The sequence below is a fragment of the Alosa alosa genome, chromosome 10 (assembly GCF_017589495.1).
Source record: "Alosa alosa isolate M-15738 ecotype Scorff River chromosome 10, AALO_Geno_1.1, whole genome shotgun sequence".
NCBI lineage: Eukaryota > Metazoa > Chordata > Actinopteri > Clupeiformes > Clupeidae > Alosa > Alosa alosa.
The window spans coordinates 13187442-13199596 of record NC_063198.1 but is presented as its reverse complement, the minus strand read 5'-3'; the positions used below and the strand labels follow the sequence as shown (position 1 = coordinate 13199596).

The window sequence follows — 12155 nt, the reverse complement described above, 5'->3', positions numbered from 1 at the left end:
ACGCATGCGGAAAAAAAAAAAAAAAATCTGACTACACCTTATATGACTGCCCGCTTCACTGCGCGGTGGTCATGTTTAGTTCAGGCATAATTCATTTGGACTTCTTTGTCCTCATACCTCATGAATATCTGTTCAAGTTCATGCAACAGCACCCCCACATACAGTGTCCCCAATGCACCCCCCACCCCCCAAACACACAAACATAGAATCAAGCAGTGAGTCTTAATCAATGCAGAGCATATGGGTGTGTGACACTGAAGCCCCTTTGGCCCTAATGTTGGTGTACGGTCACTAAATGTACACAAATGAATTTATTGTATGGCCCCCCATGAATAAAAGTCCACAGAACTTGGCATGCATTCATAATGATCCTACATATTCAATTTCCTGCAGTTTTGACCATGTCAGCCAGAGATATTGTGATTAAAACACCTAATTTTTTGCTTTTTAATTTTTAACTAGGTGGCGCTATACATGAATTGACTGGTAATGGGATGGGTTGACATGGCCCCTTAAGACCAACATACAAAAAAAGGTGGTCCTCCTAGGCCCTAAGGTTCTCGAGATATTCACAGAAAACTGTGTCCGGCCACCTACAGGCCAGTTGGTGTACAGTAACATGAATTAATTTATTGTATGGCCCCCCATGAACGGAATTCCACGAAACTTGGCGTGCATTCAGAGGGTGTCATAATGATCCTACACTTCCAGTTTCGTGCAGTTTTGACCATGTTAGGTCACAAATACCTGCGATTACAACACCTCATTTTTAGTTTACAGATCAAAACGAAAAACAATGGTTCCATGCTATTCTTGTGGGGCTACATGCCCACCAAGTTTCGTGCACCCCGGTCTTTCAGTGTCCCGGGAATCCTTGACATAAAATTGGCCATGCAAAAAAGAAAAAAAAATCTGACTAAACCTATATGACCGCCGCTTCGCTGCGCGGTGGTCATAATTACACTTACCACAATTACCACGTTACAGTATTACCATAAGTGATAATGTAGATAAGTAAGGAGACAGGTGAATGCATAATAACGGCTTTATCTTAAGCTATAAAAACTGTGTACATAACTGAATAGATGCTTTACAAGAGTGATACTTTGATTTGTAACTCCTTATTAATGATCACCTGTGGTCATAGTCGTCATCAAATGTCTGATGTCAAATGTCATCAAAAGTCTGCAAATTTTGGGTTCACCTGCAATTTCTTATAACAAAGTGAGAAGGTGTGAGAAATGTGAAAACTGTTAAGTCCTAATTTTCCTTCGTCATCTTCTGTTTTTGTTTTTGTCACTTTTCATGAAAAATGCACTATATAAATAAACATTTACTTACTTACTTACTTAGGTGCCCCAGACAAGCCCACTGAGTCCCAGAATGCATTGCTGACAGCTCCCAGCATTCAATCGCCCTCCATTCACTCAGTCTGCCTTTAACCCAGAACACTATGTCCACCAGCCGCACTGAGGATTTCTTTCTGAACATGTCAGGACTCAACAGCAGTCTTTACAGCAACACCTCGGGGAACGACAGCGTGCCTGACCCTCCGCTGGAGGAGATCATGCTCCAATATCTGGGGCCACGGCGGTCGCCCTTCTTCCTCCCGGTGGCCCTCACCTACCTGCTGATCTTCATTGTGGGAGTCGGGGGCAACCTGCTCACCTGCACGGTGATCGCCAAGCACCGCAAGATGCGCACGCCCACCAACCTGTACCTGTTCAGCCTGGCGGTGTCGGACCTACTGGTGCTGATCCTGGGCATGCCGCTGGAGACGTACGAGCTGTGGCAGAACTACCCGTTCCCTTTCGGTGAGGGTGGCTGCCTCTTCAAGGTGTTCCTCTTCGAGATGGTCTGCTTCGCCTCGGTGCTCAACGTGACGGCGCTGAGCGTGGAGCGCTACGTGGCGGTGGTGCATCCGCTGCGCACGCGCTACACCGTCACCACTCGCCATGTCCAGCGCGTCATCACGGCCGTGTGGCTGGCCGCCCTCTTCTGCGCCCTGCCCAATACCTCGCTGCACGGCATCTACTACCTGGAACTGGACAGCGGACCCGTCCCCGAGTCGGCCACCTGCCACATGCTCAAGCCCCTCTGGATCTACAACCTGGTCATCCAGGTGACCACCATCTCGTTCTACTTCATGCCCATGACGGTGATCAGTGTGCTGTACATGGTGATCGGCGTGCGGCTGGGCCAGGACCAGAGGTCGCGGGGGAGTGGTGGCGACTCGGGGAAGAATGGCGGCTCCGAGGTCAGCTGGACCATCCACGTGGAGGGAGGGAAGAGGCGGCAGATCACTAAGATGCTCTGTAAGTTAACTTTTCTCTCTCACTCTCACACTTTCTCTTTCTCTCTCGTTTTCTTTCACTCACTCTCTTTCTATCTCTTTTTCTCTTTCAATTTCTCTTTCTCTGTCTTTCTCTTGCACTGAAGCAATAATAGGGTGTTCAGATTCTGATAGAGGGTTTAATTCATTCCATTTTGCAACGGCATGCCATACCCTGTGGATAGGGTTGCCACATGCACTGGATTTCCCAGGATTGTTCTCTTTTTTTGAGTGACTGTCCCAGATAATTAATAATATTTCCCGGGACACACATTGTCCTGGTTTTTGGTGAAAATGAACCACAGACCCAGACCCCACTTTGTAGTGCGCCTGTCCTAGTTGCTCTGTAGGCTAAGAAAGGGACAGCAGCAGGGAAAAGAGTCCAAAGCGAGTGTGTGTGTTTGCGTCAATGAGTGCATCAGGGCAAATATAGGTAAGAAACTATAGGAAATGTTTCAACATTGTATTCACCATGTGCATCACGCACAAGGGCACCAAGGGACAGAGGGGGTCCCAAAATGTAGTCAATAAATAGCTTTACTGCTAACTGCTTTTCTTTCTTCGAGAATGTCAAAATGCACCAACTTTGTGTTACATTCAAGGATGATCATGCAGGAGCATCTAACTTGAATGTTACTTACTCTAATTAATTGGGAAACATATCTTGAGTGCGCACCAGAGAGAGATAGACTGGCAGGTTCCAGGTGTCATTGTTGATATCCCCTTTTAATATATGAAACTTATAACCGCTTAATATTATGTATAGTATTGTTAATATTGTGTTATCAATGTGGCACAAACAAACAAGGCTAGAGTTTTTGGATTAGCCTTATATCTTACATCCATTTCCATTTCTTATATCCATTTCCTCCTACAACAGGACAATGACCCAAAGCACACCTCCAAACTATGCAAAACTATTTAGCAGGTATTCTGTCTGACACCTCACAACCGCGTATAAACTTCTGCTCAATATTTGAACCTGAAGCATAGACGGTGGCGCAGTAATATCAACGTGCAATGAGTCTTCCAACAGAAATCAATGGGATTTTACAAAATGCCAAATAAAACACGACAGAAACTGTATTTTGCTACGCTACTTGTTTTGGAACATCAACGAACACCACTAACCACTCGTTGAGTTGCACAGTTTTGAAAACGAATGTTAAGGGTTGTTTTAGGACATGTTTGAGTATGCCTGTTGGCAGCCACTCTGAGTAGTTAAAGGCTATTCAAAACGAGTCAGAAAAGTCGAGACAGGACCAATCGTCAAAATTTCGGTGTCCACCACTCTAGTTCATCCAAAACAAACCAGAAAAGGGACTCTAAGTGCTAAATACCGGAATTTTCCTTTAATGTGTCCTAGTAATTATGTCTTTGAGGCAAGCACTGGTTCTAGATGCAATAATCAATATTGATAAGACAGCACAGCGCACAATGTCGGGTAGGCAATTGTTTCAGATTAGCCACATACATTTGCTTTAGATTAGATTTATAGATCATTGCTGAATGCGGTGCATGTAGTCCTTTACTCCATCTAATTTTGATGCATTTGCAATGCTGGAGATAAACTCAGACTCAAGGTCTGTAGGTCATGTGAGGAATCCTAAAAAAATTGTATCCACTTATTCTTTTCAATAGCCTTTTTTCTCTGAGTTGTTTGGAGTGTTCTTTTGTCTTCATGGAATTATAGCCAGGAATACTGACTGGACCTTCAGTATACTACACATTTACTGCACTCAGGCGATCTCCATTTCACTAATTGTGAGACTATTAGCACCAATTGACTGGACCACTGTTGATTTAGGGCAGTCACTTTAAGGGTTGGTGAATATTTATGCAATCACTTATTTTGCATTATATATTTTTAATTAATTAACATAACTTTGTAGAAATTTGCTTTCACTTTGACATTAAAAAGGGGATTTTTGTTAATTATTGTAAAAAAAGTGAACTTGTCACCTCAAACCGAATTTGAGTATGTTGTATTTGTATTTGAATAGCTGAATTTGAGCACTTGTATTGAGAAACCAAATTTGAATAGTATATGTTCAAATTGAATTCATCAGATTGAAACTGAATACCAGTCAACTTGAAATTGAATATAATATTCTGAATGTGTTTTTACCTTGGATTTTGGCACAAGGGATTATAACATAATCCTGTGTATTAATGTAATGAAATTTAACTAATTTGCTCTGATACATAAATTATCCTCATTGAAAATGTCACTCTTTGCACTTTCCGTGAAGATTGCAGATTCCACCTTAGATGAGGGAAAACATAATGGTGCAGTCATTCCTGGCTCTAAACAGCACTCTGCCACTCTGACAGTTGATCTGTTTTGTTTACCATACAGAATATACAGAATTAAGCCATCAATTATGCTGTTATGCTTCTTAGACTTAGAGTCTATTGCAAGATGTCACATTCTTGGGAGTACTTCTGATAGAAAACAGACAACACACATTTCTTTTGTCTTTGAGTTTATTTTTTTTTTAGTTTTGGGGGTTTATTTTTGGGGAAGCACGCCATATGCTATTTGGCATTGCCGTTTTTCTCTGAGGGCCCTTATAGATAAATGTGCCCTTTTTTTCTGTGTGAGCCCCGGCATTAACTTCCGTCTGCCGTACTTGTGTGTGAAGGTGCCATTCATCATTCATGCTGCGTCTTAGTAAATGGGCTTGGCTGCAACAGAACAGGAGCAGCTCAATCTGCAATTATTAGCAGTCTTATTAGCTGCTTTGCTGAGAACTAAAGCATACCAACATTTGCCATTATGGAAACTGCCATAATGACTTCACTTAGTTCAGTCAAATCGGATGTTTTGTCATCACACGTCAAAACACACACACACACATATCTGACTTTCTCCAACTTTTGCACATCTCCATAGAACTTTTTATTTATTATTTTTAATTTCTCCTCCATCTATCTACCCATGTCCTTGATTGCCTAGCCTTTCTGCCCCCCCCACCCCCATCCCCAACACACACACAAAAAACACACACACTTACATCATCACTGTCATCACCTCACATACATACAGCAAACTGCTTGCTACAGTAAGCCTCCTCTACATACTTGCTGCACACTGCCCGCCCTCTCTACATACACAGCACATTGTCTTCAGGATCTTCTCCAACACACATCCTCTACATACTTACAGCACACTGCCCCCACCTACCCACACACACACACACACACACACACACACACACACACACACACACACACACACACACACACACACACACACACACACACACAGTCATTGCTCCACTCCCCTTCCACCCACACACACATCTTCACTGTCATCACTCGCATACATCATACATACAGTACTCTGCTTGCAATAGTAAGTCCCTTCACCATTCTTGCAGTACACTGCCCCCCCCCCCTCTCCCCTACATACACAGCACATTGTCTCATGAGGAAGCTTCTCCAACACACATATTGCACACTGCCCTCTCCCCACATACAGAGCACACTATCCCATCTCCCTTGTCATCCCCCCAACACACACACCAAGACCCCTGGCAGTTGGGTTAGCCCCTTGAGCCGTGGATCTGCCCAAGGTTTCTTCCTTAGTAAGGAGTTTTTCCTTGCCCCTGTTGCTCTTAGGTGCTCCTTGTTGGTGCGCCCCCATAAATGCACAAATAGGCTGACACCAGACATAATTTCACTGCATTTCTTACATCCAGTAACTATATGCATGTGACAATAAACTTCCTTGTATCCATTACTGAAACAGAGAGGATGGAGGAGCTGTAGGTAATGCCTGCAGTTTATTGCTCCTTAAATGGCTAAACAGTTGTTATCATTGAAACACCATTTAAAGGGAATAAACCTCAAAATGTTCAAATGTACAACCAAAGCAATAGAAGGTTAAGGTAAAGTCATTGAGAATAAGCTCAGCAATACTTTAGTTGAACTCAACCTTGTGCGCCATTCAGAGTGCATAAAGCTGGCTTTCATTGCATGCAAATAGGCAAAGAGAGTAAGAGATTAAATATCAGTCTAAGTCAGAGTGTGATTTGTGTTTGTTTATATTCATCTTTTAACTCTAGTGGATTAGACTTTAGTTATGTCTCCTCTACTCCCCAACCACATTACCTCACCGTCTGTCCTCTTGTCCTGTTTTGTTGGTGTTTTATTCTTTATCTTTCTATGTCTCTCACGTCCTTCTTGTCTCCAATCTCGACCATCTGTGCCACCATCTCTTTTAATTTGCGTACCCCCCCTTCCCGCTCTCTACTCACTCTCCTCCTCTCTCTCTTTCCTCCTCTCTCACTCTCCTCCTCTCTCACTCTCCTCCTCTCTCTCTTTCCTCCTCTCTCTCTCTCCTCCTCTCTCCTCCCTCCTCTCTCTCTTTCCTCCTCTCTCTTTTCCTCCTCTCTCACTCTCCTCCTCTCTCTCTCTCCTCCTCTCTCACTCTCCTCCTCTCTCACTCTCCTCCTCTCTCACTCTCCTCCTCTCTCTCTTTCCTCCTCTCTCTCTCTCCTCCTCTCTCACTCTCCTCCTCTCTCTTTTCCTCCTCTCTCACTCTCCTCCTCTCTCCTCCCTCCTCTCTCACTCTCCTCCTCTCTCACTCTCCTCCTCTCTCTCTTTCCTCCTCTCTTCTCCAGTTGTAGTGGTGGTGGTATTTGCCATTTGCTGGGCCCCCTTCCACATTGACCGGCTTCTGTGGAGCTTCACCACGCACTGGACGGACTACATGCACGGTGTCTACGAGTATGTGCACATCCTGTCGGGCGTGCTCTTCTACCTGAGCTCGGCCGTCAACCCCATCATCTACAACATGCTCTCCAGCCGTTTCCGCGAGCGTTTCCGCGAGCTCGTCTGCCACAAGGGCGGCGGCGCCACAGCGGCCTCACGCAACAGCTCGCCGCCCATCTCCAAGGTCCTCAAGAGTGCGTCCTGCTCCACACACGTGTCCAGCAGTGGACGCCGGAGCCGAGCCCGTGACACGGCCTCCACCAGCGGCTGGGAGCACGAGGACGAGACCACCTTCATGTGAAGGACCCTTGACTGTGGAGACCACCTTCATGTCAAAGACTCATGACTGTGGAGACCACCTTTACTGTATGTGAAAGACTCATGACTGTGGAGACCACCTTCATGTGAAGGACTCGTGACTGTGGAGACCATCTTCATGTGAAGGACTCGTGACTGCAGGGCTGTGCAGAGACCTTTTGAGGGGCAGGGGCTCAAATTCAAAAACGGGCACATGGAACAAGATTTGTTAACAATATGTCAACATTATTTTAAATACTGAATTATCCTTGTTCAAACAAAATGTTTGGAGAGGAGAGTTGAGCTTTGGAGAAGCACAATTGTTTTTCGCCTTATTAACTTCATTCTAGGATGAATGGAGAGAATGACACTAACATGTGTATGAGAACTTATAGTTTAATTTGATACCCTGTTCGCCCAACAAGCCTTAGAATTTATCTCAATACAGAGGATACAGCAGATTAATCCATTGTGTTAATTTTATTTGTAAAGCTTACACCTTAAAGGTTGTATCAGTGATGGCAGACCCAAAAAAGGCCCAAACATAAATTATCACATTCATCTAATCTTTCCTAACGATCCGCTAGCTGCCCGCCCCATAAGCAGGCCGTCAAAAAAACGTGTCTCTGTAGGCAGCCCAGGCTCTGAGATCTGTACACAAATACAATTGTTACCAACAAGTGTTGCCAACCACTCAAAGGCAAAATAAAGTGTTCCAACCAATAACCAACGAGATGCGCATTCAGGAGAGTTTCAATTGCACGGGAGGGAGGGGGAGGGAGCAGCGAGCTACAGTAGCTTTGTTTTGTTTGAATGTCAACAGAAGTGATGTTACCCTGCCATCGCTAATACAACCTTTAAGTTTGACAGCCCTAAAACATAAACCTTTAAAAACAACTTTTTTTTTCATCACATTTGCTCGCGGACGGGAAAATTAAGTAGGGAGCCTATTTCTTATCAGCCTACCTGCCTGCCTATTAGGCTACTACTAGCGCCTCGAGGAGTTGCTTGCGTAACCTAGCCTACTGCCAGAGACAGAGTGGACATGAAACAGATTTGCCCATGTGGCCTAGTAGGTTACTAAATACCAGAGTATACATGATTCAGTATAATGATGCATGTTTTCCCTTTCTAATTTCAAAAGGTGGGAAACCTAGGAGGTTAGCTGCTGCTAGCTGGTATAGAAAGGAAACCAAGTGGTAGCCAAGTGTAAGTCAATTCAGTTTAAAATTATGCTTGTTGAAAAGCTTTTGCTGGCAAACACATAGGCTACTTCAAAATGACACTAGAAAACGAGATTAATGTTACCGTTTATTTTTCAACATCAGCTAAATTGAGAATACAGAAAAATGAGGCACTCCTGATAAATATAAAAAGCCTTTAATCAAAATTGGCTACATGCCAAAGCGTTTCAACTATACAGTTTTCATCAGGGCATGCCAGACACACACAGGTGAGCACATTTACCAGGTAGAGAGGTGTGGGAATGGTCACATGACCTAAGTCCCACCCCCAAACCTTAACAGCAACGACTAGATAATTGAAAATACTAATTATCTCATCACAGCCAAACACATACTGAGCTGTCCCAGGGACCCCAAAGAAAACACCAATGATTGAATGCAGATAGTAGTGTTTGCACAAAGCTATTTTCTGCACTTGAATATTATTATGCATACACATACACAAGACATACTTACTATGATATGTCTAAGAAGAAAACCAAAAGAGCATTAGAACAGACATACCAACATTACTAAAATGCCCTATAGAGAGGGTGAAAAATCCACATCATTTTAGACCTGGGAAGGTGGTGGCTTTATGTTTCACGATCCACCAGGTCTCCCTTTGAAGATGTCGAAGCCTGTCCCCACCACTTACATTCCTAGAAATGACCTTTAATGACCATTACTTTCAAGTTTTTCAGATTCATGTGCCCAGCCTCTTTGAAATGCTAAATTGTTTTGGAAACAGACTGTCTGTAGTGAGCTTACGTTGCTTTTCGCCATCTTGCAGGCAAGCAAATGTGAAAGGTCACGTTGATAGCCTATGATGTCATATACCGGCAGCAGCGCAGGTAGACGAGGCTACCAACTTTACTTCTATATTATTTATTTTAAACATTTTTTATTCTTTATCCCCCCCGCACGTGCCTGCATGACTGTGAATGAAGATGATCTCCATTAGCTTGACTGGTTGATCCTCGCCTTCAGACACTGGATGGAGGTGTCCAGGCCTTTCTTAACTCCACCACACTGCCGTTGCTAGAACCTGCTGTATATTTGCTTCACGTTGCCTTGGATAAAACAAATATAGCTGAAACCTGTGCCATTGATTCGTGACATGCTGCCTTGAATACAATGCAAAACATTACAATCATTACATAACAAGGACCGTTATAGAAAATAATTCCAGCCCACTGCCATAACTATTTACAACAACTCCCCTTTGTGTCGTGCGAAGAAAATCTTATGCTGAGAGACAATGCACAGTTTACAACCTCTTCAACGGAGACCATACCCAATTGTATTTATTTTTTAACTTGTATGTATGTATGTATGTATGTATGTATGTATGCATGTATATGTATGATATATGTTTATATTATTAATTGCTGCTGTAACACCATAATTTCCCTTTGGGGATGAATAAAGTAATCTATCTAAAGTATCTATCTATCTATCTGGCTGGTGATGACCTTATTTGATACCCTACTAGCACTCAGCTGCACAGTGTTTGCTTCAAAATTACCTTTTGTTATTGGAGTGGGTATCCGATACCCTACTAGCACTCAGCTGCACAGTGTTTGCTTCAAAATTACCTTTTGTTATTGGAGTGGGTATCCGTGCTAGAGTATCGAGGCTGGACTTCACACAGATTTCAGGTCAAATGAAAAATGAATGTTGGACATGACAAAAGGACATGTCTTCAAATTGTAGATACAGATTGAGTCTTACATGATTATTTCAGAGAGAATGTATTGTGTTATATAACATTATTTGTCAGATGGTGTATTTATTTTCCCCACTGTATTTATAATATAATGGCTTGATGTCGATCTGCTCATCATGTGGATGTACTACGTGTTTCTAGGTGTGTAGATGATTCAACAACTGTTTTATACATCATGATAAACTGTAAGAAGTCTGTATTATACTGTATGAACTTTTCAAAAGACTAAGTTAAAAAAGGCTGAAAGATAAAATAACTTTGCTCATGGCGTATGACTCTTCATTCAAATGCTAATGATCAATGCACTTTCTTAATGCTAATGATCAATGAACTGTCTAAGCTACTTTTCAAGTTTGCTCCTGTTTTCTGTGAGGAGCAATGGAAAAGCATTGTTAATATTATCAGCTTCATGTGGGCTTGACCCTGTTTGGCCTTTATACCCAGAGGGTGATGAAATTTGAAATTTTGGCCATGTTGCCATTGACAGTTATGAGATGATGGGCTTGGATGATATTATGGGCTGTCATCCTGTGTTTTGTATGGAAAGGTGCCTGCCCCCATGTCCACATAGCTTCCCTCGCATCCCCACAAAGAGAGAGTAATTGCTTCCATTGGGAGCGAAGGCATCCAACTGATTTAATCAAACCATAAATCTCTACCTCTTTTTATGAGGATGTTTCATGTTTGTTTGTTGCCTGGTTATCGTCATTTTGTTGTGTGAGTGAATGTGTGTGTATGTGTGCCTGTGTGCGTATACTGTAAGTGGGAGATGAAAAGACAGTGAGGAAAAAGGAACACCCAGGGGCTGGTGGTCACAGTTGTGTTTCTTCCCTCTCTTAATGAGGAAAAATATGAGGCTCAGTTTGGCACTTGTAGAGAGTAATCAACATGTGTGTGTGTGTGTGTGTACAGTATGCATATAAGAGTGAGTGGATGTGTGCAAATGGAGTGGGTGAATTATTTTGTGTTTTTATTTTGTGTTTATTGTGTGTGTGTATTTAAGTGTACATGTGCTTTTCCACATGTTTGTGTGTGTGTAGACATGACTGCACTTTTGCAGATGCATATTGGCAGGCAGACAACCACAGCCAATCCTTTCCATATTAAATTCTCATGGGAGGGTTCCTGGTCCCAAAATGAACAAGACAATGAAAAGACAATCAGATTATAAACCAAACAATCAGTGGCAACTAAGCCCTAAGTCAAAATAATTGCCAATATTCTGTTGATTGATTATGACAACATTATGATCAGTTGGACGATCCTACAGCATTCATCCACAGATTAAAAACAAAACACACTGTCTTCAGAGGAAGACAAGCATTGGCATCAAAATCACCTGTGCGTGGTCTAGACAGCAATGTATTTGTTTATTCTTTTCAGCAGAGTCATGTCACATTAGCACAGGGTGTATGGGGGTAAAGTGTAATTGGTTGTTGATGCACTGGTGAGAGACTAGAATCAGTGGTCCCCAAACTTTTTCTTCCGAGGGCCAGCTCACTATGCCTGGCTCTAAGAGAGGGCCAGAAACTCGGAGTATATTAGTAACCATAAATAGCTCAGTGCTGTGAACAGCAGTCTACCTTGAATATTCCATTACATTTAATCATAGGCTATTGCAATTTAATACCATTGTTAGCTGTGTTTATATTGTCATCATTGCCATATCAGTGTAAAATGTAGCTCAAATTAAATAATAGGCCTACTAATAAAAATACTTTTGCATTCCCAAAAGTATTAGCAGGGAGTCCCAAAAGTATATTTTATTAAAAGTGTGTGAACTCTGAACTCTGTGTCTTTGAATACACAGCACATGTTGTGAATATCCTACAAATAATTTAAAGTTCTCAAACTC

At 42.6% G+C, this 12155-nt stretch overlaps 1 protein-coding gene across 1 annotated transcript; it reads left to right on the top strand.

The window, feature by feature from the left end:
- Positions 1 to 1400: 1400 nt before the first annotated feature.
- Positions 1401 to 7800, top strand: nmur3 (neuromedin U receptor 3). Its single transcript, XM_048255438.1, has 2 exons — positions 1401 to 2315; positions 6961 to 7800. Exons 1-2 carry the CDS (start codon positions 1454 to 1456, stop codon positions 7350 to 7352), a joined length of 1254 nt encoding a protein of 417 aa, XP_048111395.1. The 5' UTR covers positions 1401 to 1453; the 3' UTR covers positions 7353 to 7800.
- Positions 7801 to 12155: the final 4355 nt, after the last annotated feature.

Excerpts from the sequence above, each read along its gene's own strand:
- nmur3 (XM_048255438.1), top strand. The coding sequence starts at position 1,454 with ATGTCCACCAGCCGCACTGAGGATTTCTTTCTGAACATGTCAGGACTC. Across the intron at positions 2,316-6,960 it reads GCAGATCACTAAGATGCTCT|TTGTAGTGGTGGTGGTATTT; the intron begins GTAAGTTAACTT and ends TCTCTTCTCCAG.